Source organism: Acanthisitta chloris, unplaced genomic scaffold, assembly GCF_000695815.1.
Source record: "Acanthisitta chloris isolate BGI_N310 unplaced genomic scaffold, ASM69581v1 scaffold17037, whole genome shotgun sequence".
Classification (NCBI taxonomy): Eukaryota; Metazoa; Chordata; class Aves; order Passeriformes; family Acanthisittidae; genus Acanthisitta; species Acanthisitta chloris.
The window spans coordinates 1,536-29,426 of NW_008683364.1; the positions used below are offsets into that span (position 1 = coordinate 1,536).

At 40.6% G+C, this 27,891-nt stretch overlaps 2 protein-coding genes across 2 annotated transcripts; one reads left to right on the forward strand and one right to left on the reverse strand.

Moving 5' to 3' along the window:
* The first annotated feature begins 5,402 nt into the window (after positions 1-5,402).
* RAG1 (recombination activating gene 1) lies at positions 5,403-8,513 on the forward strand. The gene has a single exon (XM_009078910.1). It carries the CDS (start codon positions 5,403-5,405, stop codon positions 8,511-8,513), a length of 3,111 nt encoding a protein of 1,036 aa, XP_009077158.1.
* A 9,860-nt stretch (positions 8,514-18,373) lies between these two features.
* On the reverse strand, positions 18,374-19,981 carry RAG2 (recombination activating gene 2). Its single transcript, XM_009078911.1, has one exon. The coding sequence runs from the start codon at positions 19,979-19,981 to the stop codon at positions 18,374-18,376; it is 1,608 nt and encodes a 535-aa protein (XP_009077159.1).
* Between the last annotated feature and the right edge of the window lie 7,910 nt (positions 19,982-27,891).

Here is a 27,891-nt window from a genome sequence, read left to right on the forward strand (position 1 = left end):
ATGAGTGTCCAGGTGGCCGAGAAGGCCAATGGCACCATGGGTTGTATTAGAAACAGTGTGGCCAGCAGGATCAGGGCAGTGATTGCCCCTCTGTACTCAACAGTTGTGAGGCCACACCTTGAATCCTGTGTTCAGTTTTGGGCCACTCATGACAAGAAAGAGATTGAGATGCTGGAGTAAGGAGACTGGTGAAGGGCCTAGGGCATGGGTTTTATGAGGAGCAGCTGAGGGAGCTGGGGTTGTTTTGCCTGGAGAAAAGGAGGCTCAGAGGAGACCTTCTCTTGAACTTGTTGACAAGCATTGGAACAGGCTGAACAGGGAAATGGTTGAGTCACCATCCCCAGGGGTATTTAAAAGATGTGTAGATGTGGCACTTAGGGACATGATTTAGTGGTGGACTTGGCAGTGTTAGGTTTGTGGTTGAACTTGATGATCTTAAGGTTTTTCTCCAAGCCAAATGATTCTATGATTCTAAGAACTGAGAGCATTCTAAGATCAGAGTGAGTAACAGAGCAGGAATCCTCTCACGTATTTTAGCTATAGCAAGTGTTAGATATTACAACTTTTGCTGATTTTTCCTCTGACTGACATCAGATTCTGTCAGATTGGAGGTGGATTAACTGGAAAATCCTGAGCTGCAATGAAGCACAGTGGCCTCCCTCAGCCACCTTCTCAGGGAAGAGTACGAAAGTCAGAGATGGATTTAAGTCCTGCAGGATCACAAAGTCTCCCAAGAGAGGGAAATGCTTGGGTAAGTGTTTATGTAGCTATGCTGCTATTGCAAATTCCTACTTCTAAAGTGTGACCCTCCATTCACATGGATCACTAGAATTTTTTGCACAATGACTGAAAATGTCCAGGGTGCTGTTGTATGACAGAATTTGATTTCTTTCCACTTCAAGTCAGTTTTTGAGGTAGCTGCTCTGTGGAAACTAGGGGTCTTCTTGGGCTTCTCCAGGACAGATACTCTACTGGCCACTCTTTGTGGCCACCTATGGCCTATACCTGGTGTTGTATGCAAGAATTATTCTTTAAGTATTTAGCTAAGTTTGTTGATTTATCTTCCCTGCCTAGGGCCTTCAAGAACACAGATACACATCACCAAAGAGGTAATAGTCATGAAAATTAAAAACTGGTATCAGAAGAAAGGACATTTTGTGATCTCTGTTGTCAATTCACCCAAACCCCAGAAGCTTGGCTGCTATTGACCTGAGGAAACAGGACATTGGCCTTCAGTGAAATAGCTTTGACAAGAGACATTGGTGTGACCAGAGACTAGGTTCTCCTCTCTGAGAGTTAACAGTGAAGAAACCAGTTATGAAACTATAAAGAAGAAAGCCAAATGCAAAGGTTTGTGTTACAAAACACTGCAGGTGCATACTTATCTCAGAGCCCAGGAGTCTCACACAAGACGACCTTGTTTATATGCATTTTGTGGTTAAGCCTCACAAAATTGCCAGGTGCCACCTGGATTTGAGAGTTCTGTTTTGTGTTTAGTTCAAGTAACCTGTGGTTAGCACCAGGGTTGTACTGGGAGCTCGGAGGGACAGGGATAAGTGAGATAAACAGCACTGCAGTGTCTTTAAAAAGCAGAGGGAACACAGAAAGAGGGAGAGCATGCATGAGAGGGAGCAAACAAGCTTGACATTTGGAACAAACTGGGCAGACATAGCAGCAGCTCTACAAACTGACAGCAAGCTGAAGGTAGGCTAGCAGTATTAATGATAGCATCCCAGATGCTTGTAGGACATCCTAGTGTTCCTTTTCCTGGTTTAATGTGCAGGTCAATGATTTTATTTTATATGTACTTCCTCACTTCAGAGGTTGTTCTGTTCATTTTAGTGAGGCTATCTATAAAGCAAGGTCTTCCTTGATGTGAACAAAAGTATTGCAATCGTGCTTGTCTTTGGAGATGTATGAAATACTGTGATCTGGGGAAAAAAAGGAATTTCTTTTCCCTTTTCAAGATAAGAAGAGGTGACACTGAACACAGCTGTTTGAGCTGATTAAATAGCCATGACTGGAGATTTGTGCCTGGGGTTCCCTCCATAAGAAACTGAGTAGGGTAGGCAGGGAGAAAAATGTTTAGTGTGACCCCCAACAGAACACTGGCAAATTTAGCATGAGAAGCAGGAAATATTCTTAGCACTGGGAGTATTTCTAGCTCTCCCAAGAGAGCTGCTGAAATCTCCACTGCCTGGGAGCCAGGCAATTCAAAGTGTTTGATGAGTAGCCTATTGGCAACAATGAACCACTTCAGAAGGTGAAGGTCAGATGACCTGAGAGAGCTTCCTTGTCATTCATTTCTTGCAGGGCATGTTCAATGAAAGAGAAAGAGAAAAGAATGCTTGAACTTTTCTTTAGCAGGAGTAAACCCTATCTGATTCATTTGAGTTGGTGATTAACAGCAAGACTTAGGTCATGGGTTTGGAGGTATAGCACTAGACTGGCACTTACTCAAGGGGTTAGAAGAGTAGAGAAAGTATTAAATATTTTGCTCTAAATGTACTCAGTGCTGGCTGTTTCTTGACAATGACTTAGACACCACTCTGAAGAGGCATTACTCATGGTTTAAGGGATTCTGAAGCTGCTGCTGGAGGTGGTGAAATTACACATAATTGTATAGGGTGCTATGTAGAAGAAAAGGCTCTGTGTACTGTATAGTGCAGCTATTCAATGACTCTGCAGTACTAGGAACACAGAACTATTCAGGGGCAAATGGGTTACTGCTCAGTGGATAAATCTTACCAAGGCTGTCACAGGATGCAGCCAAGAAAGAGAGACAGTAGTAATGCACTGAATACATCTGTGCACAGCTGCACATCACAGACCTATGAACAGCAGGATACAGGTAAACATGTTGCCAGGCCAGATTGGTGATGGACAAAGGTCATGGGAAAGGTCAAAGTTTACCTGAAAGGTCACCCAAGGAGTCAAAGGTCACAAGAAAGGTGAAAAGGTCACTGGAAAGGTCAAAGGGCACCCAAAATGTGAAGGCTCTGGATTTGGAAGTTTCTAGATTCTGGGGGATCTAGGTTCTAGATTCAAGGGCTATATGGTCTCTGTGTTCTAGACTTGTGGGGTCTAATTTCTGAAGGTTCTAAATTCTAGACTCGAAGGTTATGGATTCTGAGTGTTCTGGGTTCTTGGGATCTAGACCCAGGTCAAAGGTAATGGGAAAGGTCAAGCAGAGAACAGATATTTAGTAGTATAGGCAGCTGGACAAAACAATGCAGGCAGATGGGGACAATGGTATGGGCAGCTTGTTCTTGGTGGGATGAAATGAAGAGGAGGTGGGATAAAAACAAACCTAAATTTTAGTTGCTAAGGCCTAACGAATGGTTTTGAAGTAAAAATCAGCTCCTCAGGAAAAAGCTAAGCAGATTCTGGTTGTGGAACTTAATTAATGCACCCAGTCCTTTCCCAATGGACTCTGACAGGGTGTACTGAAAGGATGCTTTATTGAAAGGTTACAAATGAAATAATCTCAGAACCATTCTGGGCATCATCACTGTAGACCATGACTTGGATGTATTTCTTTATGCAGGACAACTTCAAACACAAGACTGAAAAGACACTGAACTGAGATTTCTAGCAAGTTACGTGGATTGCTAAGTGATGATATGATCAGTTAAAGAAACCACAGCCATACCCATGTAATTTCTAGTTCTAATCCATTGTCTTAATGTATAGTTTTCCTCATGTTTATTACTCATGCCAACCAGATTAGTAAATCCAAAATAAATCAGAAAACATAATTGAATTTTCTCTATACTGTTTCTTTACTTTTCACACTTCTCATAGCCAGGTAATGAAAAATAGGTTGTCACTCTTGTTGTTATTTCTACACAATTTTATTTCCTAAGCCTGATGCAGTAGCAAAAAGTTTCAGTGTTTGAGGTGAAAGTCTTGTATTTATTTTCATACACACTATATTTCCATGGAAACCACATTGATATTACTTTTGACTGCACCTCTATGAAAGCTAAAATTGGGGTCAAATTTAAAGAGACATTTTCAGCTTTCCAGCACCAGTAATCCTTACAGAGAGAGTTCTCAGCAGGGTACTAGTGTACAATGTATAAATATTCTCTCTAGGTCAAATCTGCAGCCACCATACATTGCCATATTTCCTTTAGAGTTCAGGGAACTGTATTGCTTTGCACCAACAGAGGATACACTCCTCCTGCTTTAATGGAGCTACTCATATTCATTAAGCACATACTAAAATAACCTGCAAAACTGGGGCCTGAATAAAGTGTACACTGGGATTGACTTATATGTGCTGCCCTGCCCACGTGGAATGGCATAAATTAGATACTTCAGACCAGCTTCAGAACTAGCAAGTAGTGTGAGAGCAGTGGTCTTGCTGATTTAGGTAACAGAGCATGAGATAGACAAAATTCTACCTTTCAGACACAAATCGACTTCAGTTTCACATAAAAAAGTCACCAACTTTCAGAGTATAATTCTTTTGTCAGAGTGCAATTCTATATTAGCTTTACTTGTGGTAATCTCAGTCAGGCGTAAGAAGGAAGGGGCAGATCTGGGTATTCATACTGGATGACTTAATGACTTAATGTAAGGTGCATCAGTGATCTAATAGACGTAGAATTATAGAATCATAGAATTTATGAGTCAGAATGGACCTTACAGATCATCTAGTCCTAATCCCCCCTGCCCTGGACAGGGACACCTCCTCACTAGATCAATTTGCTCAAGGCTTCATCCAGCCTGGCCTTGAACACTGCCAGGGTTGGGGCAGCCACAGCCTCCCTGGGCAACCTGTGCCAGTGTCTCACCACACTTAGAATAAAAAACTTTTTTCTCACATCCAACCTAGACTTTTCCTCCTTCAGTTTGAACCCATTTTCCCTTGTCCTCTCATTGCACAGAGTCCCTCTCTGGCTCCCTTGTAGGCCCTTCAGGTATTGAAAAGTTGCTATGAGGTCTCCACAGAGTCTTTTCTTCTCCAGGCTGAATAGCCCCAACTTTCTCAGCCTGTCTTCATAGGGGAGATGCTCCAGTCCTCTTAGAAACTTTGTGGCCTTCTCTGGACTTGTTCCAACAGTTCTATGTCCTTCTTGTGTTGAGGACACCAGAACTGCACGCAGTATTTCAGGTGAGGTCTCAGGAAAGCAGAGTAGATGAGGATCATGAGACGTCTCAGGATCAAAGTCAAAACACATTTGGGTACTTATCTGAGATACTGAGTGGACAACCTTGTCTGGACCTCTCCATTCAGTAGGTGTCTTGAACAAGTAACTCACTTTCAAAGTATTTCTGAGTTAAAGTGATTATAACTGCTCTGTTAAAAACCATGGCATAACTATTAATTTTGGAAAATAAGCTAACTTACATATTTCCATTTCTCAGGTGATCTGATTTCCGTCAGATTGCAGATGTCAGTAGCATCCCAAATGGACCTACCTGAAGAAATTCAGCATCCGTATTTAAAATTTTCTGAATGGAAATTCAAGCTCTTTAAAGTGCGATCGTTTGATAAAACACCCTCCGATGGCAACCAGCACATAAACAAAGATCAGGCAGAAGAGGTTGCTTCTTCAAACAAAGAAATCATACTGCATGAAGATGAAGTGGTGCCAAGAGGAGAAGGGATGGAGTTAATGGGCAACAGGGAGGCAGTCAAGAAAGATGCCCATGACATGAAGACACAAGACAACAGAGATCACCAGAGCAATCTGGAGCAACTTTGCCGCATCTGTGGAGTTTCATTTAAAACTGATTGTTACAAGAGAACTTATCCAGTACATGGGCCAGTGGATGATGAAACTCTGTGGCTCCTGAGAAAGAAAGAAAAAACAGCAACCTCTTGGCCAGATCTTATAGCTAAGGTTTTTAAGATTGATGTGCGAGGGGATGTCGATACTATCCATCCCACTCGATTTTGTCACAATTGCTGGAGTATTATCCACAGGAAATTCAGTAATACACTATGTGAAGTATATTTTCCTAGGAACAGCACAGTGGAGTGGCAGCCTCACTCTCCAAACTGTGATGTGTGCCATACTACCCGACAAGGAGTCAAGAGAAAAAACCAACAACCGAGAGTGCAACATGGCAAACGTGTGAAGACCATTGTGGAATGCGCTCGACTAAACAGAGGTATAAAGAACCAAGCACAGATAAACAACAAAAATTTAATGAAAGAGATTGTCAATTGCAAAAATATACATCTCAGCACCAAGATGCTTACAGTTGATTACCCAGAGGATTTCATTAAATCCTTATCTTGCCAGATTTGTGAGCATATTTTGGCAGATCCAGTGGAAACAACATGCAGACACTTGTTTTGCAGAACTTGCATCCTTAAATGTATCAAGGTTATGGGCAGCTATTGTCCTTCCTGCTGGTATCCTTGTTTTCCTACTGATCTGGAAATACCAGTGAAATCCTTCCTGAACACCCTTGATAGCCTGAGTATAAGATGCCCTGTAAAAGACTGTGATGAAGAAATCAGGTATGGAAAATATAGCCAACACCTCTCCAGCCACAAGGAGATGAAAGATAGAGAGCTCTACATCCACATAAATAAAGGTGGCAGACCGAGGCAGCATCTCCTAACTTTGACCAGGAGAGCTCAGAAACATCGCCTGAGGGAACTGAAACGTCAAGTCAAGGCTTTTGCTGAGAAAGAAGAGGGTGGTGATATAAAGGCTGTATGCATGACTTTGTTCCTGCTAGCTTTAAGAGCAAAAAATGAACACAGACAAGCAGATGAACTGGAGGCTATAATGCAAGGGAGGGGATCTGGACTTCACCCTGCTGTCTGCCTGGCAATTCGAATCAACACATTTCTCAGCTGTAGCCAGTATCATAAAATGTATAGAACAGTAAAAGCTGTCACTGGGAGGCAAATCTTCCAGCCTTTGCATTCTCTTCGCACTGCTGAGAAAGCTCTCCTGCCAGGTTATCATCCATTTGAGTGGAAACCTCCTTTGAAAAATGTATCCACTAACACAGAAGTGGGAATTATAGATGGGCTATCAGGATTGCCACTCTCAATTGATGACTACCCAGTAGACACAATTGCAAAGAGATTTCGATATGATGCAGCCTTGGTTTGTGCCTTAAAGGACATGGAGGAGGAGATCTTGGAAGGCATGAAAGCAAAACACCTGGATGACTATTTGAATGGTCCCTTCACTGTGGTAGTCAAAGAGTCCTGTGATGGAATGGGAGATGTCAGTGAGAAGCATGGCAGTGGGCCTGCTGTCCCAGAGAAGGCTGTTCGCTTTTCTTTCACAGTCATGAGCATTGCTATAGCACAGGGGAATGAAAACAAGAGGATCTTTGAGGAAGGAAAGCCCAATTCAGAGTTGTGTTGCAAGCCCTTGTGCCTTATGCTGGCTGACGAATCAGATCATGAAACTCTGACAGCGATCCTGAGCCCCCTCATTGCAGAAAGAGAGGCTATGAAAAGCAGTGAACTGCTGCTTGAAATGGGAGGTATCCTGAGAACATTCAGGTTCATCTTTAGAGGTACAGGATATGATGAGAAACTCGTGCGGGAAGTGGAAGGGCTGGAGGCCTCAGGTTCCACTTACATTTGCACCCTGTGTGATGCAACCCGCTTGGAGGCATCCCAGAATTTGGTCTTCCACTCCATCACCAGGAGTCATGCTGAAAATCTGGAGCGATATGAAATTTGGAGGTCCAACCCATATCATGAATCTGTTGATGAGCTCCGCAACAGAGTGAAGGGTGTTTCGGCCAAACCTTTTATTGAGACCGTTCCCTCTATAGATGCATTGCACTGTGACATTGGCAATGCAGCAGAATTCTACAGGATTTTCCAGATGGAGATCGGTGAACTTTACAAGAATCCTGATGTGTCTAAAGAGGAGAGGAAGAGGTGGCAGTTGGCTCTTGACAAACACCTCAGGAAGAAGATGAACTTGAAGCCTATGCTGAGGATGAGTGGGAATTTTGCTAGAAAGCTCATGTCCAAAGAGACAGTAGAGGCAGTATGTGAATTAATAAAGTGTGAGGAAAGACATGAAGCCCTAAAAGAACTAATGGACCTTTATCTGAAGATGAAGCCAGTGTGGCGATCCTCATGCCCTGCCAAGGAGTGCCCTGAACTGCTGTGCCAGTACAGCTACAATTCACAGCGTTTTGCTGAGCTCTTATCTACAAAGTTCAAGTACAGATATGAAGGCAAGATTACAAATTATTTCCACAAAACACTTGCTCACGTTCCTGAAATCATTGAAAGAGATGGGTCCATTGGGGCCTGGGCAAGTGAAGGAAATGAATCTGGTAACAAACTGTTTAGGAGGTTCCGAAAAATGAATGCCAGGCAGTCCAAATGCTATGAGATGGAGGATGTCTTGAAGCATCACTGGCTATATACCTCTAAGTACCTCCAGAAATTCATGAATGCCCATAAAACATTAAAAACCCAAAGGTTCACCATTGATTCAGAGGGTAGTTTAGGTGAACCTTTGCCACCGGAGGTCTTGGAGAATAATGATTCAGCAGAACTCTAAATGTAAAGCAGTTTTGGTGTTGGGTTTGTGGTGGTTTCTTCCTGCAAGGAAGCAGCTTCTTTTTCAGGCTTGTAGAGGTACAGGGAAGTCTGAAAGGATAATTTTTACATTCCTTGTTAAAGGTGCTGAGAGGAGTTTAGTAAATGCCATGTCTCTTGGTAGTTTCCAAGAGGCAATGCCGTGGTGCATTTACCAGTTGTTACACGAGATGAAAGGAGAAACAAATTGCAAAGAAGGGCCTTTGGGATTTTAATTTTTTTTTTTGGCCTTAGAGTGTTGTTTCTAAGTGAGAAAGCCAAAGCAAACAAGGTTTTATAGAAAGTATTATTTTGGAAGGGAGATGATTCTGGAGAGTTATGCCAGTGGCTGAAAAAGGGAGCATGGTTGTTTGCTCTGTTTGCATTTTTAGAACTATTTTACCATTTACTTTTTTTTAAGAGGCTTTGATTATTTTATTGATGGTCCTTTGGCTTTTATAAGTAAAGATTAGTCAGTGAGATGCTTGGATAATTGTTTTGGGATAAAGTCCAGTTATTTTTGTAGAAAATACTGCCTAAAGATGAAAACTTTCATCTCACATGCTCTAAAAATATTATCATTTAACATTTATGTTGTAGGACTGCTTAGGAGCAGATGGTGGTATCACCATGCTAATTTACTGTCTGAAGATATAGGAAAGGTAGATGGAGTTTTTTAAAGATATTTTTTCTCATAGTCTGTTTACTCTAAATTGCAAACTTGTGTTCCTAAATCAGGATTTACAGTGCCTTGTGGTTATCTCATTATACCAAATATATTCAAGCTCTGCTGTGTAGCTTGTTACTTCATAAGCATTTTAGATTTGTATTAGTACAGATGTGTTGAATGGATTTCTGTCCTGACTGAAGTCATCAATAAATCATCAATAAAACCAGTGGGTGCACAGTTTCACCAAGTGACTTTAGTCACAGCAGTCCCATTTTTCAGGAGGTGGATATTACCTCGATCAGGTATGTGCCAGTAGGATATTCCACTGGCTGCTGCTGCTGCACTCAACTGTATCTGACATTGAGCTTTTTCACATCTGGGATATACCACACTCAGAGCCTCAATTTCCAAACCTGCTAAAGAGGAATGATATTTATTGACCTCCAAGACAGCTGCATATAGGATGAGTTAAAAAGCAATGAACTTATCTTGAAACTTCTGCATAGAGTACTTAACATTGTTACAGCAGTGTTTTGTTGGCATTCCTCTGTACTATGTTAGATGGACTATATTGTTGGTGGTATTTGCCTTTCGGAGGTAGTATTTTGTATATAAATATACTAAAATTATATGAACTGAATTCAATGGCATATTCATGAAACATACTCAAAAGTCCCTGAGATGCCTCCAAATCATCTAAGCTTTCAGATTTGCACCTGTAGCTAAAGTGTTACTGTGTTTGGATTAATATTTCTGAAACAAGAAACAGTTGAAAATCAAGACACAATCAAGAAACAATGCAGAAGCAATCAAAGCACAGATCTAAAAGAATCTGTGTTTTTTTTCTGTATTTTGATGTGGCATAATTTGGTTTCTGAGTGTAAGTGAGCAACAAACTTAAGAGAATTGATGGTCTGAGGTTTGTTTAGAAGTATCTTGTTCATGTTGTTTACTATATCTTTGTGGGTTTGGCATTTACCATTTACAGACAATGAAAAAATAGAGTTAAGTGTTAGCAATTAGCAAAAATATTAGTGTTGTTCTACTGACATCTTTCTTTTTGTTTTTATTCATTAAAGTACCATTTAAAAGTTAGGATTTTAGTTTAATATGGTTTCTTGAAACATAGTGTGCTGGTTTAGCTGGAGTAGAGTTCATTTTCTTCCCAGTGGCTAGTATGGGGCTTTGTTCAGGATTTGTGCTGAATGCAGTGGTGATAAGATAGGATGCTTTTGTTATTGCTGGGCAGAGCTCACACAGAGCCAAGGCCTTTTGCTGCTTTTCATCCTGCCATGCCAGCAAGGATGTTGGGGATGCATGGGGGATTGGGAGGAGACACAGCTGGGACAGGTGACCCAAACTGACCAAAGGGATATTCCATACCATATGACATCATGCTCAGTATATAAAGTGGGAGGAAGAAAGAGGAAGTGATGGATGTTTGGAGTGATGGCATTTGTCTTCCCAAGGAACTCTTCTGTGTGCTGGGCCCTGCTCTCCTGGAGATGCTGAACACCTACTGCCGGTGGGAAGCAGTGAATTAATTCCTTGTTTTGCATTGCTTTTGCTTTCCCCGTTGAACTGTCTTTATCTCAACCCACAAGCTTTCTCACTTTTACCCTTCAGATTCTCTCCCCTATCCTGCTGATGGAGGAGTGAGTGAGTGGCTGTGTGGGGTTTGGTGACTGCCTGGGGTTCAATCACGACACACAGTTTAACGCAATGTCAAAATCTGCAGTTGGAAAAATGCCTTTTTCTAAGCAGTCATAAGGAATACAGCATCTTTCATATGGTGTATCATGTGTATTTGCACTTGCTGAGTGTTCATTTTGAGATGAATATTTTGTTTTTAGTTCCTTGAAAACAAGTATTTTCGATATAGTATAAATACTAGGTTTACATAACTATCATTCTTTAAATATAAGCAAAAACCATAAATACATCTGTCTCCCAGGGAGCATAAGCATCAGGTGTAAAGAACATCCTTTAGCAATAAATGCAGATATAGTTTTCATTTTTGGTCAACATATATTTCACTATGCAAATAGTTGCACATGTTGTTTTTCTCTGTATGTATATTTGGGACAACTGTATTACTTTATGTCTTATTCTTGACTTTGCTTGAATAACTTAGGGGTTTGTTTAACAATCCTGACTCACCTCGTGGTGATTTTCACATCATTCAAGTGGTATATCCAGGTTTTGTTGCCTTTTGCACAGGAGTGAATTTCACCCCCAAGTAATCCAGACTCATCCATTGCAATGCATATGTGTCACTGGAGTGACAGACCAGACTGTTAATTTTGCATGTGTAATCCCAGTGAATTCACTAACATTTTTAAATTCCAAAGTCACTTCAACAGGCTGCTGATGTAACAGCAAGTAATCTGTCTCACTGCCTCCAAAAGGGTTGAGTAAATTTTACCCTTATATGTATGAATTCTTAAGACAAGGCTTATAGCCTGGGGTAACTTATCAGGCTGAACAAAACCTGGATGGTGACAGAGGAATGCAGTGGCATGTGAAAGTATTTTTTGGTGAAATATTATTAAGCCATAAAGACACATTTCACATTCTACCAGCTCTGGGCAGGATACCTGACAGAGAAGTACTACTATTATTTTGCCTTTTTCATTTTTTTAGACTTGAGTCTAGTTTAATCTTCTATTTCTCCAGTGTTGACATCTTCTGTAAATCAAGAGACTCTCTTTGAGAGTTTTGAGCTCATTAGGACAAACAGCACGGAAAGGGTAGGTACATGCAAGTGAAGCTTTTGTAAACAGAGATAAAATAACAATCACAGAATTTTAAGCATTGGAATGGACCTTATAAATCATCTAGTCCCCACCCCTTGCCCTGGGCAGGGACACCTCCCACCAACCCAGATTGCTCAAGGTTTTATCCAACCTGGCTTTGAACACTGCCAGGGTTGGGGCATCTATTACCTCCCTGGGCAACCAAATCACTTTGGGACATGTCCCAACGCTCATGGTGGTATCAGGGTGGCTTGGGCCATGCTCAGAGCCCCCACATGTCATGGGAAGACCTCCACAACAACACTGTGGGTCTGTGGTACCACTGGAAGACCCCAATTCCCCTCCAATCACCCCCAAAGCTGCTCCTCACAATGCTGCCATGCATCAGGAGGCAAATAAACCCTGACTGCAGACAGGTGCATCATTTGGTTATGCAGCCTATTGTGAAGCTTTCTGATTTTGAAGAGGCTTTAGAAATACAGAGACACTTCTGTTCCTAGTACTGAATGACCCATCTGAGTGAACCTCAGATACAAACTGGCCCATAAGAATCACATATTTCTTGGTAGCATGTCAGGATGACCTTCTGCCTCAAAGACAAGAAACCCATTCAGATTCCAGGCTTTATTTTCATTTGTTAAATTAAGACCAAAACTTTTCAGTGATTCATAACTTTCAGAATGCCCAAGTGGAGACACCATACAGGTACTTCATTTTTCAGAGATTGACACATGGCAATTTATGAAACTAATCTAAAACCAGGTTGAATAAAGCTTTGAGCAACCTGGTCTGGTGGGAGATGACCCTGCCCAAGGCAGAAGAGATTGGGACTAGATGATCTGTAAGGTTCATTCTAACCCCTTAACATACTATGATACTCTTTCAAACCTTCGTGTTTTGTTTTTTTACATTACTAATTGGTGCAAATCCTTCAGTAATTCTCAGTGAATAATTGTCTTGTTTTTAAATTGTATTGGATGTAGTTTTTATACAGTCACATTATGTATCTTGGTTTGTTTTGTTTTATTCAAGGACTTTGTATTGCGAACTGCCATGTTAGGAAATGATGTGATTCTGGTATCACTTCTTCTTTTTCTTCACAGGAGTAATTCTATTGACTTAAAGCAAATCAGCTTTGACTTTTAGTCATGTAGTTCAGAAATAAACTCGAGATATTTACAGCATTCTAATTTCTGACTACATTGAATTTTTTGCTTTGTCTCCCTGCATGGCTTCAAAATTTCATGTTTTCTTACTGTATTACAATTTCTTAATTCATTAAACCAGTTTAAAATAAAGGTCTTATAAATATTTCAGTTTATGACTTGGTATTTCTTAACAGTTTTTCAATGGTGTACATCATTTCACAGTGACAGTCTTACTTTTCATTCAAATTGTTGATGCTTTTCATAGTTGGGCTGTTCTAATACCCAGAGGCAGCTGTGATCCAGCCCTGGTCTGGAAGTCACTAAATTAATACAAATGAAGATTCCAAGTGAGTTTCAACAGTTCTTTCAGCATCTTTCCTACAGATAACACTTTGACAGAAAACTAAATGTAGAAATATAATGATATGTAAATATAAACCCTGTTTTATTTAGTCTCTAAATGGCTTTTGCTTCATTTACAAATACCGTCCCAGATTTTCATAGAATCCTAGTATCACAGAATTTAGGGGTTGGAATGGACTTTAGAGATCATCTAGTCTCAACCCCCTGCCCTGGGCAGGGACACCTCCCACCAGAGCAGGTTGCTCAAGGCTCATCCAGTCTGGCCTTGAACACTGCCAGGGTTGGGGCAGCCACAGCCTCCCTGGGCAACCTGGGACAGTGTATCACCACCCTTAGAGTAAAAGCCTTTTCCCTAATATGTAAACTAAACTTCTCCTCCTTCAATTTGAACCCATTTCCCCTTGTCCTATCACTGCAGCTCCTAACACAGAGTCCCTCTCTGTCCCTACAGATATTGAAAAAGTTGCTCTGAGGTCTCCACACACTCTTCTCTTCTCCAGGCTGAACAGCCCCAACTCCCTCAGCCTGTCCTTATAGGGGAGATGCTTCAGACCTCTTAGGAACTTTGTGGCCTCCTCTGGACTTGGTCCAACAGTTCCATGTCCTTCTTGTGTTGAGGACACCAGAATTGCATTCAGTATTTTATGTAAAATCAGCCTTAATCTGTTATCTCCATTGTAAAATGTTAAATCTCTTTACTGATTTCTCTGCATCCTTTGCATCAAATTTTGTCTCCCCATCCAAGATTGAGCTGTAAAGATTGGTTCCAATCTACCTTTCAGTTCATTATTTGTAGCTTACCTTTATTCTGCTTCAGAAAAAAATCTTTCTTTCTTCCCTACAATAATACCTCTGGCTTAGAAGATTTACTTAAATCAACTGGTTTGGATGGAACTAATGATGAGCAAATTAAGCTACTTGATGTCCTGGTGTAATCAGATAGTTAGGCATCTAATATCTGGACTTTGTATCAACAATGCATTTCTTTTCGTCTAAACTTGAATAAAAAAAAGGTTGGATGGAAAAAACCAGAACCCATATATAACAAAAAGCCAAACCTCAGAGAATATTTTGGTAGATTAAGATGATTTAACTCCTTTACTCCTAAATCTGTAATAATTGACTGAATTTTATTTCCCATGTATTCCTGTTAGGATCAGAGGAAAAATAATGAGGCCTGTCACAGCTCTTCTTCAGAGTGCTGTTTTAGGGGACTGAATATGGTATAATTTTCAAACAGCTGATCAGCTGCAGCTCCTAAGTGTTTCCTTAAGTGTTTCAGGAGTTCTTTTGCCTTTTACATCAAGCTTAACATTGTCCATAATACAAAGAGCACATTAGAAAGGATTTAATTAGTACCTTTTCTAACAGTATCAGGACAGTGGTCAAACAGTGTATTTTCTGGGCATTCTGAGCAACTGGACTAGGAAATAACAACTACCACCCAAAGAGGTTCTGTGCATCTCTGGCAGTGGCCAGTGCCCTGTTCTTCCTGTATACGTATGTGCAGTGAGAAAATGGAAAGTTTGTAAGCTTTCTGTCTTGCATTTTTCAAAGAAAAAGTGTCACAGTTTTCAAAGTAGAGACAACAAATTGGAGTTTTATTTTCAGAGGCTCAAGCATTTCCCAAAAGTTAATCTTGTTTGAAATGGAATAGGGTAGGAAATCAAATATGGAGGGAGCTATAGCCACCAATCATGAGAAAAAAAAGAAGCCAAATCTTTTGTGTTTAATACATAAGGTCTAGCAGTAAATAACTTTACAGGTTCCTTTTCAATCTGAATTGACTATTTTCCTTTAGCTTTGGGCTCCCAGTTGCATTATTTTCACTCCTTTCCATGGTCTATTGGTGCAATGAGTCACTCTGAACTATGACACATGCTTTAGTGCTACCACTAAAGTTTGTGCTGTGCCTTTTCTGTAGATTAATCAGGTACTTCAAGGTCCAAGCACCTTTCAATAGCAGTAAAATCCATGTATTATTCTCATAAAAGCTGATAATAGCAATACAGTGTTACTAAAATGTGTCTGGCAACTGTGATGCTGCTTATTGTGGTTACAAAACACACAGGTCAGTTGGATGCAGCTACAACAGAGATTTACCTCTGCACTCGAATCTACTTCAGTTTATCTGCTAATTCTAACTTGCCTGAACATGAAGCATCTTGCATTGATTAGCTGGTGTTGAAGACAATGAATGCTTCTAAAGTACATGGCTCAGGAAATTAAGTGCTTTTTGCAGTCTTGACTACTATGTCAAGTGTCTTCTTTTCAGGCTGAAGTTCATCTGTCTCTTTATGTTCGAGTCCTTTCAAATATTTTATATTTTACTTATGACTTCTTGCTGCAGTAACTGCAGTCTCTGAGCTGTGATTTAATGCTGTGTGTACAGCCCTTCACTGTGAAGCCAGGACATGGTTTAACCATGAAATTTCTCCCTCTCACTCAAAGAAACCATACATTTAAAAAATGCACAGCTCCAACATACCATACACTAGTGTTATGGGCCCTATGCGGAATCTCATAAAGTCTGACTGTGAATTGCTTTTTTCCACAGCCACAGTGTTAAAGTAAAGAACAACAACTCAGGTAAGAACCTCAGTGTGTGATTGTCATTGCCACATGCTGAGCACACCTGACCTTGGGGCTCAGGGAATCGCTGCAGCTGCAGGAGACAGTTCTGGAAATTCAGAGCTGGTCCCAAAACACTGCAACCACACCACCAGTGTCTCAGACACCAGGCTTTATCTCAGGCTGAACGTTGCTTCTGCTAGGCCAGTGACAAGCCTTCATTTTAGAGAATGTTTCCATCCTTATATTGGTCTGCACTAGTAGATAAATTTGTCGCACGGGATTGTGTCTGAGGAATTGGAGATAATGACTGTAGCTGGGAGAGGTAATAGGCAAAGGTTCAAACTGGATATTGCCAGTGGACAATCTTTTGCTGTTGTAAAATGGCAAAGAGATGAGGGGCAGAATTTTGGTGTGTGAGGATGTTGCCTCTCTTTGTTGGTATTGGGATGATGTGGCTTTAATTTGGGGCTGATTTATTTTTTTGATTGAGGCAAAAGAGTGCATATACATTTTAATGACAATTCAGCTCACTAAGACCTATGACTAACCTACAAAAGGGGGTGTTGACAATGGAATTTCATCAGTTTGAAGGGACTTTACATGGCCATGGTCCTTGGAAAAACATATAGCACTAAATACTCTGGGCTTACATAAAGCAGCATGACAAAGGAAATAGGAAACTGGCATTGAAATCTATGAATCTGCACCCATATTGAACTGTTGAGAGGGGAATCAGGATGATATACTTCCCATTTACAAGCTCAACCCAAAATATAACCTCCCTCAACACATGAAAAGCTTGGAAATGGAAACTTTGTATGGTTGCCCTTTACTTTTCTTTGCCATTGACTTGAGTTGTGAAGGTTTTAAGGGGAGTACTGTGCCCACACGTTTGTGTTGGTAGGAATACTGTGCTGCACATGCTGTTTTGTAAAGGAGTGGCTGCTCAGGGTCTGCACATAGTGATCAAATAGCTGACAGCTGCTCCTGTTTTTCTATTTTATTCAGGGATCCAGCTTGAGAGTTGGACTGTGAATACTGGGCTATTGATTTTTTGAAGAGATGTTTGGAGCAGTAATAAAAATAAAAAATAAAGTCAAGAATGATGAGGCTTTACAAATAGCCAATAAAAGAATCCACAAAAAAAACTTAGTAAACTCTTGGGCTATTCAACCTTGACAACGTCCTTTTCAATCTGAATCCAATCTTCTCCTCATGCTCTGAGCAGCCAAATGCATTTGTATCTACCCTCAAAATGCTCCACTGGCTCAGTGAATCACTTTGAGCTACAGCTTGCACTTCTAAGCTTTCACACTCTACACAGTCACCCTGGGAAAGCAGAGAAAGAAATGTGTAGTAGAGGACCTGGAGCAAATGATAAAAGTCCTGATGATCAGAAGCAACTTCTGAAATCAACAGGAGTTCAGAGCATGGGGTGGGTGTGAAGCTAGACCCCTGATCAGGCTTCATATGGATCTCCCAAGCATACATGCTGTCCTTTTGCAAACTTTGGGATTTGTGGTGTTTGATTTACCCATGAGTAGCTGAAAAAAAATGCAGTCACTTTTATTATAAACTTTATTAGCTTACTAGGTTTTTTAAAGTACAAACACAAAGCAGTTGATAAGCACAGTAGTTAAAAAAGCAATATGATTTTTACTGTGAGATATTCCACAACGGTAGCCAAAACTGACATATAATAACTCAATACCTCTCAAAATCAAAAATTAATTATCCTGAATTAAATGCTCCATATGTAAACTTCCCATATTGCAAGTCCCTGAAGAAAACTGACCCTCAGTGTCTGAATATGTCATTATTTTTGACATAAGGGACTTAAGTCACAACTTTTGCTTAAAACCAGAGTAATTAGTCTCATTTTATTTCATTACACTAACATAAAATTGGAGTAATGCAGCTATAAATTAGGTCAAATAATTCTAGAACTAATGACTAAGCTAAAAAAATCAAAATAGGTAACATAATGTTCTTTATGGACAGATGCTAACAGCACTGAGTACATGGGATAATGCCTGATCCTACCAGCAGTTCCAATAAACTTACTGGGGATAACCAGGGAGTAAATTATAGCATAAAATACAGCACAGAGTTACCAGTATCTGTCCTCTAGGATGGGGTTCCAATCTAGATGCTACAAAAATACACATAAGAGACAGAATAAATTAATGAGCTTTGAAATGTAACAGAAATATTGAGATCATTGAAAAAAAAAGATCTCTTTGAACTCCAATAATTCACTCTGCTTCAGCCATTACTGCCTTTGACTGTGATTTCATTTCCTCCCAGGTGAATACAAATCACTAGTGTAAATCTATTCAAACAGCCTCCGAAGAAAGGACTTTTTGGTTGACGTTGCTAACTTCATGGTTTTCTTTTTGCGCAATGGTTTCATGGGTGGCTTTTTCACGCACATCATCTTTTGGGGAGTTTGTAGCCTTTTATTAAGGTCAACATGATTGTTGCAGAAATACTTCACATTTGCTTCTGAGAGACGTAGAAGCATAGTCTCTGAGAGGTCCATGCACTGTGCGTGGACCCAGTGGCCAGCCCCGCCGGAACACAGGATCATTGCAGGCTTGTTGAGTTCTGTCGAATAGAAAGGGACCCAGGTGTTAATGTCAATATTGCAACTGGCAGAGCAGGTGATCCAGTAGCCTGTTTCTGATTCATCTTCTTCATCATCTTCGTTGTAAGTGTCAGTATCATCAACGTCAAAGCTATTGGCTTCAGCACTAAAACAAAACTCCTCTGAATCTTCAAATGGAGTGGAGTCTCCAGGGTCTTCAGTTGATGTTTGACTACACATTTGTGATGTCAGTTCTTCCTCCTTCTCCTCTTCTGCTCTTTTGCATCTCAAAATGTAGAAGTAGTTTGCATCTGAGGGTAACTGTTTGTTGGCCCCTGGAATGCCCAGCAATACAGACCCATTGCCCATATCACAGCCAAACCATATTCTGCAGTGCTTAATATCTGGTGTCCACTCTGGGCTCACCCTTTCAACAATCTCTATCTTACTGTCTTCCAGGACTATGGTGTTACACACCAACCGTTTCTGGTTGTCAGAGTGGTAACCTCCAACAAGGACAAATTCGGTATCACTAATTTGAGTCACTATAGCACTTGACACAGATATCCCCCCTGGCAAGATGGTGCAGGTCACAGCTGGGCTGCCCAGTGGAAGATCAACTTTTAGCTTGTACAAGCTGGGGGACCTGGTGTTATTTTGAAGTGAATGGCCTCCCAAAATGTAGACTGTATCATCTCTGGCAATTGAAACATGGAAAGAAAGTCCATCTTGAAGCTCTGGAAGTATGTATGATGTACAACATCCAAACTCAAAATCAACAAGAAACACAGATGGCAAACAGTCAACTACACTGTTCCATTTTTCAGTAGTTCTTTGTGCAAGAGGAATATATGATCTCCCTCCAAATATAACACTCATGCTTTTTCCCCGGCTATGAACAACATTAATTGTGTGTCCATATCTAGCTGCAGGGACATCTCCACCCAGGTCTTTCTCAACACATTGGAATGTGGTTTTCTTACCATTTTTGCTGACCAGACTCATAATGTAAATTTTATCAGAAAGGTCATTGTTAGGGGTTTTACCACCATGGATGATATACTGGTACTCGTCAGACTTTGCATTGCTTCTGAGTGTGCAAAGAGCAGGGTAGCGGAGAGGGGGAAGGTAACAGGAGTCTTTAGAGAAGAAGGCAGGTTTCATTTTGAGCTCATTCTGTGTTATATCAAGAAGGAAAACACCAGTGGGGCAGGATCTCTTTGGCCATCCTTTCTGCCCAAATAGGAAAACATGCCCATCAAAATTCAGGAGAGAGAAGCCTGGCTGAAGCAGGGATGAGTTACTGACAGCTGATAACACTTGCAGAGACATTTCATCTGTTGACTGGACCATACTGTAGCTGAGAAAAAAAAAATACACACAAAAGAAACATATCAAACATGCTTTAGACTCTGTATGAACTGTTTAACAGTACTTGAATAAATCATATTAACGCTGCACTTCGGGTCACAGTTTGAGATCCACTGATTCAAAGAAATTATCCCAACAGCACGATAGTTTTAAACAAATATTCCTTTACTGACAGTGCTGGCTGGGTGGGGGATTGCTCCTCCTAACATGCACACACTGGCTCCAGAGAGGGCAGTTTTATTTGCACAAATCATACATATTCATTAGATTTCCAGGAACTCAAGCATATATGCTAACAATTTCCTAGGTCATTATACTATCCCTGTGTTCCTTGCACCTGCACATTTAATTGAGGTGGAGGTTGTTGAGGGTCCTCTGCAATGCATGGTGGTCATTTTGCAGTCTCCATCACTTGACCACTGGATGACCTCTCCTGTTGGGTGCAGTCACACCCCTTCTGGGCATCTTTCCAAACCTCAGGGCAGGTTCTAACTGCTGTTGGCGCCTCAGTTCCTTGGGGGAATGTCTTATTAGTCCATGGTGCCTTGCACTTATCTTCTTCACTTCGCAGAGACACCGAGAGTTGCAATAGATCTTCACTTGTGCAGACATTACAAATTCCTAAAGGCTTAGCTTTTGCAAAAGCAGCAAACAGGCCTTGAGCAGAAACTTACAGCTACAAGCTATGTTTAAAAGTATGGCTAACATCAGTTACAACTACAGTTACAAATATAGAGACTATATAAATAGTTACAAATATATAGTATATAGTACAGTTACAAATAAGAGTCTCTACGCCAGGTTCTTAGGACATGGAATTGTTGGAGCAAGTCCAGAGGAGGCCACAAAGTTGCTAAGAGGACTGGAGCATCTCCCCTATGGGGACAGGCTGAGGGAGTTGGGGCTGTTCAGCCTGGAGAAGAGAAGGTTGTGTGGAGACCTCAGAGCAACTTTTCAATATCTGAAGGGGCTACAAGGAGCTGGAGAGGGACTCTGTGTTAGGAACTGCAGTGATAGGACAAGGGATAATGGGTTCAAACTGAAGGAGGGCAAATTTATGTTAGATATTAGAAATTTTTTTTCCCTGTGAGGGTGATGAGACACTGTCCCAGGTTGCCCAGGGATGTGGTGGCTGCCCCAACCCTGGCAGTGTTCAAGATCAGGCTGGATGAAACCTTGAGCAACCTGCTCTGGTGTAGGTGTCCCTGCCCAGGGCAGGGGGTTGGGACTAGATGATCTGTAAGGTCCATTCCAACCCTTAAACTCTATGATTCTATTTCCTTAATCATAGCTTTAGGTTTACTTAGCCTTTCACCACAAAGACAACCCTTTTCTACAACTCAAGACATGCATGAAGCAAGAGCTGTGCGGGTTTGCACCCTCTATAGACACCTGCACCCGCTGCGGGGTGAGCTCAACACTCCCATGGGAACTCAGCCCCATGGGCTGCTGGCTGGGAGCGTGCCCAGCTGCCCTGCCAACCTCAAATCAGTGTTTTGCAGGTTTCCAAGGACAACATGGAGATTTGTTGAGGCTCTTTAGAAGCCATCAGTGCCCACTGTGTTTCTGACCACGCAAGTATTGTTAGCATAGAAAACACATAATCACTGAATGATTCTATGGGTGCTTTAATTGAAGAGCTCTGGGAGTCAGGGTACAGACCCAAATCTGACTCTGACATGGATCTGAGATGGATACCTTTTATACTCTTCTCTTACATAACCATGGTATAATCATATGTTAATCATTACTTTGCTATTGTTCTATTGATTTCATCCAAGCACGATTCGAGTTCCCTTTCATTATTGTTGTATTTCATCCAAGCATGAGTTTCAGTTCCCTTTTTCCATAATGGTTGTATAATTATCTATTATGCAGGTGGGTACGTACAGGTAGGTACACAGGTGTAGGTTCACATCATTCTGCTAAGACAATGGTCATTCTTGTCATTAAGGCCTACTCTAGCTGCCTTGTCACTAAGGCCTACTTTACCTACCATGATTTTAGAAACATTTTATCCCATGTTATCAGTATCACTGAAGCAGCAGAGGCTGTGAGTGCCAGGGTGGATCACACCTGGGCTGAACAGCCTGCTTGGGGATCTGGTTGGTCTGTAAGTTTCACTGCCTTGTGTTTTCATTCTTTTATCTTTCACGTTTGCTGTCTGCTTATTCTTTCATGAGTAGGTTTCAGGGGATAGCTTTTACTATTTTTTCCCTGTTTGTTGAAAAATCTGAAAGAGTTTGTTTAGTCAGCATGGGTAGGAACAGAGAGAACTTTGCAGAGCACAGACACCAGAGAGGGAAATAACTGGCTGCTTCATTGGCACTGCCCTTTGCTGACAGCAGACTTGTGCCTGTTAGTAAATGTCCAAGTTCTCTTTCCCAGCCCTTGCCAAATCCCCAGGATTTAAAGGTGTGAACTAAATAGTCACAAAAAACCCTAAATCCCTCTACATTTAAAAATGTAATTCGTTGTTTTGAAGTCTTTAGAATTCATTTTTTCTCTGTTACTGCTTTTCATTTTGCTGTAACAACAAAACTAAGACACATAGGGGTTCTTTTCAAGGAAGGATCAGTATCTTCTAGTTATGTGACATCACAATCTGGGAAATCTGGGGCACCATTGTGTACAGTAAGAGTCGCTGTAAAAACATGGGAACTGATGACACTGACTACATCAAATTGCCATCTTGTACCACGTTCCTGCACTGTCTGCCCACAAACTGCTGTGCTAAGATATGGATCTGCCAGGAAATGCTTTCAAAGGTGAGATACACCTAGGCCAGAACACACAGACAGAGTAGGCATAGCCATGACTGAGTCTATTTGGAAAACAATCCATGGAATAACTTTTCCATGTTGTGGAATCCTTCAAAGATCACAGTAAAGTGCTGTTCACTGTGTACATGGCCCTAATGCCTTGAATCTACATTTAGATTCCTCTTCAGATGTACTGCCTGTAGGTGAGGTGCAGTTATAAGTTAATTAAATGAGTGAACCCTGTTCTGAGCGTGTCAGGGTACACAGCAGGTTTTGTTCTTATTATATGCATGCAGAAAGATTTGCCAAGTTATTTACCTTCAGGTGATATGCTAAACAAGAATCTCAGCTGCTTATTTTGTTGAACCATTCAAAACTGGTGTTATCAAAGGAGCTTGCACTGAGGTGGATCTATTGGAGTAGCTGTCCTTTGTCTCTTCTTTCAAATTCTTCGGTTACTTAGTTTATTTGTTTTTACAAGATCTTTTGAAAAGTAAAGTCTTCCATAGTGAAGGCACCATGACAAAATCAAGTGTTCTATATGAATCATAGAATCAATCAGGTTGAAAAAGACCTCCAAGATCATCGAGTCCAACCCTACCATGGTTACTAGCCCATGGCACTAAGTGCCACATCCAGTCTCATCTTCAAAACCTCCAGGGATGGTGAATCCACCACCTCCCTGGGCAGCACATTCCTATGCCTGATCACTCTCTCCTTAAAAAATCTCTTCCTAATATCCAACCTAACCCTCCCCTGGCAGAGCTTGAGTCTGTGCCCTCTTGTCCTGCTGCTGGTTGCCTGGGAGAAGAGACCAACCCCCACCTGACTCCAACCTCCTGTCAGGGAGTTGCAGAGGGTGAGAAGGTCTCCCCTGAGCCTCCTCTTCTCCAGGCTGAACACCCCCAGCTCCCTCAGCCTCTCCTCATAGCAAAGTAGTGTTCTATATTTTGTAACACTAGCATTCTACATTGAGTGCTGGTTTATATTTGAAGTCTAACAAGGCTATTAAAAATAGAAAAGAATGTAATTAAAATGTTGACGTGCTTCTTAGAGTTTTACATCTACTTCAAGAATCTCCAAATACAACAATTATTAGTGTCCACAGTGTCTCAAACTAGTTCCCAGATTTGTTTGGGCAGTACTGAGCTTTGAAGAGAATACTATCTGAATAGGCTGTTGCAGACATAAAGTGGAGAAAAGATCAGTGAAAATGATTAACAGTGAGATTGATAGACACACAGAACTTCCTGGTTAAATAAACACACTTAGACACACTTCCCCCTTGTCATCTCTTAATATTTCTTGAACTTTAGATAAGCAAACAGTTCAGTTAGTAACAGAGAGAATATTTATCATAGATTTTTTTGACAGAAGTAGCTCCTTGGGCACTTGCTGGAATTGCTTTGGCTTTCCATGTTTTTTCCATGCTAATTGCAGGTTTTTAATACAGTGTGGTTGCTCTTTGGCTATGCTGACCTCCACATTTAATCTTCCAATGCCACTTATTCCTTTGGGCCATGGCTCATCCGACCCTGAGCAGCTTCAGTGAACCCAAAAGGTAGAAATCTAACCTCATAACCAAAGAGTTTAAAGTGTTTTTTGTGGCTTTATGCTCAAAATTATGTCACTGTGGAGTTTGATTAGCATTAGTGTGGAGGGAAACAGACAAATGCCTTTGTTGTGGTACAGCACAAGATAGTGACAAAAAGGCACTACAAGAAGTAAAGGCAGATAAATAGAGACAGGTGGAGTTACACAAACATTTACCAGTTATGGTGACTTGAGTCATGCTTCATCATATTTGGTATTTTTATAAAAGGTGACGCTGCAAAGATTATGCAACTAAGTAAGAACCTCAGCATTACTTTTACAACTCCTGTATTTGGGAAGCAGTAGAGACCTGAGCTAGAAGCTAAGCTACCAGAAAGAAGAAAACTAATATTATCCCCTATTTTATTTTAAAATAAAACAGTATTTTGAGCAGGTTTTTTTTTCAGGTAATAGTTGAGATTACAAGGAATTCAGATTTAGATAGATTCCTTGGAAGATTTATTTACAGAAGGATCAAATGAAGATAGAAGGTACTTTTTAAAAGCACTAGCTAGCATGATTTGAAACATGCTTAGTATAGAAATACATGGACACAGTTACAATTTTCTGTGGTGTATCATTTCAGAAACTATTAAGTGTTCACTGAGAAGTACAGGATGAATGTCCTTTAGAAACGAGGGGTGGAATTCAGGCACCTAAATATCAAGTGCCCTTTGGATATTCTTCCTTGCCTTCTTGCTTTTGCTTTAAAAGGCAGCAAGTCTCTCATTGGTCCTGTGTCCTAGGTCCTAGTAAATCTAGAGTGTATAAAATGTCACTAGATGACTGTGTTTAGGCACTGAGTCACTCCCAGACTGTGTTTACTACTTACTGTCCTCTTTGACCCTATGGAGTATTTGTTCACCTATGTGCTTTGCCTGTTTCTCGATTAGGCAACAAAAACCTTCTAAACAGGAGAACAATGAATAATCAGTGCTGCTGTTTAGTGTGACATTTCATATTTGTCAACATTAAAAAGACCATATTTGCAATAATTTCACAGCAATTTGAATGCTACCAAATAATGAACGATGAATGAGTTGATCATAGGAACTGTAGCAAACCCAAAGAACCTTTTCTCATTTACACAAAAAGAAGATATTTGACCAGGTCTGATTGGACAGTAAGAGAATGGATTGCAGGATGGCATGGAGTCTTAGTTGGTAAATGCCCATTGCTGACCATTAAATTCATTAGTTTGCAGTTATTTTTGACTTGGCATGAACACAGGTATCTATGGTACAATTAAATGTATTTTGCAGTATTGTATTTTTTCCCCTCTGACCAATCTGCTTTTTCATTTCCAAAATGGAAATGCACACCCCTAAAATTGCAAGTGCTGTTTCCAAGTTCTCCACAATCAAAATCCTATCCAGACACTAAGAGAGCTTTGAAGTCCTCCAGAAACAGGCTTAAGGAAGGAATTTTATTATACAGTACTTCTCAAAACATTTGCTAGGTGTATCAACCATGTTTGCTTTGGGCAAAACAGTAATTTGCACATACCTGGCTGATAGCAGTTTTTTGTGTCCTCCAAAAGCTTTCTGTGTAATTGGGATTCAAATGTGAGCACTCAGAGGAATCTTCTCTGACAGCACAGGGGGCTTGTGGCATGGAGAGACAGCCTGATGGAGGGGAATCTATCTGCTGAATTTGCAGATGTGCTCTTGAGAACTCGATCTACTGTGGCTAACTGGCTGTGACCGTTTTTTTTTTTTCCTTTCCTCTCTTGTCTTCAGATGGCACAACAAGAAACCCACCAGACTCCAGGAGCTTTAACTCTTTGCAGTAGAACAAGAGCAGAGTGACAGTAGGTTCCCTTACTTAGATTGTAAATGTCTGCAGCATACACTCCTTTGTAGTTTCATTTTTTTTACTCTGCTAAACCTGTCAACTTCGTGATCTTTTTCGGAATTTGTCAGTGTGTAAAAATAAGTTTTGAGTTAAAACAAAACCCAATTTCAATAGCTAGTAGAAGAAAACAACTCCTGCTGAGTGGCATACTGCTATTTTCCCCTGGAATGCTATGCTGCAAGTAGGAAATGACATTGAAACAGAGCAAAGGAAATGACAAATGCATGTAATTCTGTGAGTGAGGGTTGACAAAAGGTCCAACTCAAAGTCCACTGAAGTAATTAGGAGTGTCTTTTTTTTTTCTACTTCGGTGGCCTTCTGATCAGACCTTAAAAGACTAATAAAACTTTGCACCCTTCTGTGGCATTTTTCATCAGTTTCACAGTGCTCTTCTCTAATGAAAAATAATTAGACTCTGGGAAGTCCTCTGGGAACATATCCTTTCAACAGCTAGCAATGCTGGGGCACAGAGGATAAACCACTTGCATAACATATCACAGCAGATAAACAGAAAAACCTGGAAAACAATTCACTCTTCATAGCTCCCTGCTTTTGTTTTCCTGGCCCTACTTCACCCATTCCTGAGTTAAAACATCTGCTGCACGGTATTTTAGAAATATCTCAACTCCCATTTGAAACTGCTGTGAGAATAGAAATAGAAAGAACTTGAAATGGAATTTGATTAGTACAGTAAAGCAAACATGCCAAATGTTTGTGAAAATTGTCTTGAGATGTTGAATAACTGTAATGCAGATAGGATGTGGTGATGTTTCTCATCTCAAATACAGCAGCACTAAGGCACTGTGCACTGTAGGATCCATATGGGCCTTTTACTTGTCTTCTGAAACAAAGATAAAAGGAGACTCTACTGCAGAGTTGAATGCTGAAGAACTGTCCCCAAATTTAAAGGCATTCAGATCACATTTATTTCTAGTTTCTGTAGGGCCTGGGTAATATTTGCCAGCTTCTTATCTAAGTGTTTGACATAGTCTGACCCTTGCTTGGGTCTGTGATCAAAGATCTACTGGCAAAAAAGACACAGATGTATAAGTGGAAAACTCCAACCCCCTAGTTGTGTCGCTTTAATATTTTACATTCATTTTACTATCTTTCTGCCAGTTGACATGCCTTATCTTTAGAAATTCTTTTTCCAATTACTGTGGTTGAAAAGATGGAGAAATTAAAGTTTGTTGGCAACAGCATGTCAGTTTTGCATGAGTATATGCTCTGTCCAAGCTGGTCTCTGTAACTGTCAATGACAAAGTGCTTTTGGAGGAGCTGCAGCAAGTAGAATAATGCATCTGCAAGGTGGGAAAATCATGTTCAAAACTGTGCAGGTCATAGCAAGAACATCTTGGATTTGCATCCTGAATGTAACTGGCAGAGAACCCACCTGAAAGTGAATAAATAGACTTTTCCTTCACAATTTCTGTTTTAGTAACTTTGACATAGGTAGTATGTTTTCTGCAGATTGTTCACTGGTATGGAATGCTTTGTTTCAATTGATTTTCATCTTCTACAATTAATTTCTTAAACTAATATGTGGTTTGCATCTTCTTCATCCCAGATCATTCCAAATTGCATTGAGATATTTCCAGGCTTTTCAGCTTATTTTCTGTCAGTAAAACAGTCACCTCTGAGCTGAAATGTAGCTAGCTTCCTGTAGGTTGCAGTAATGTACTC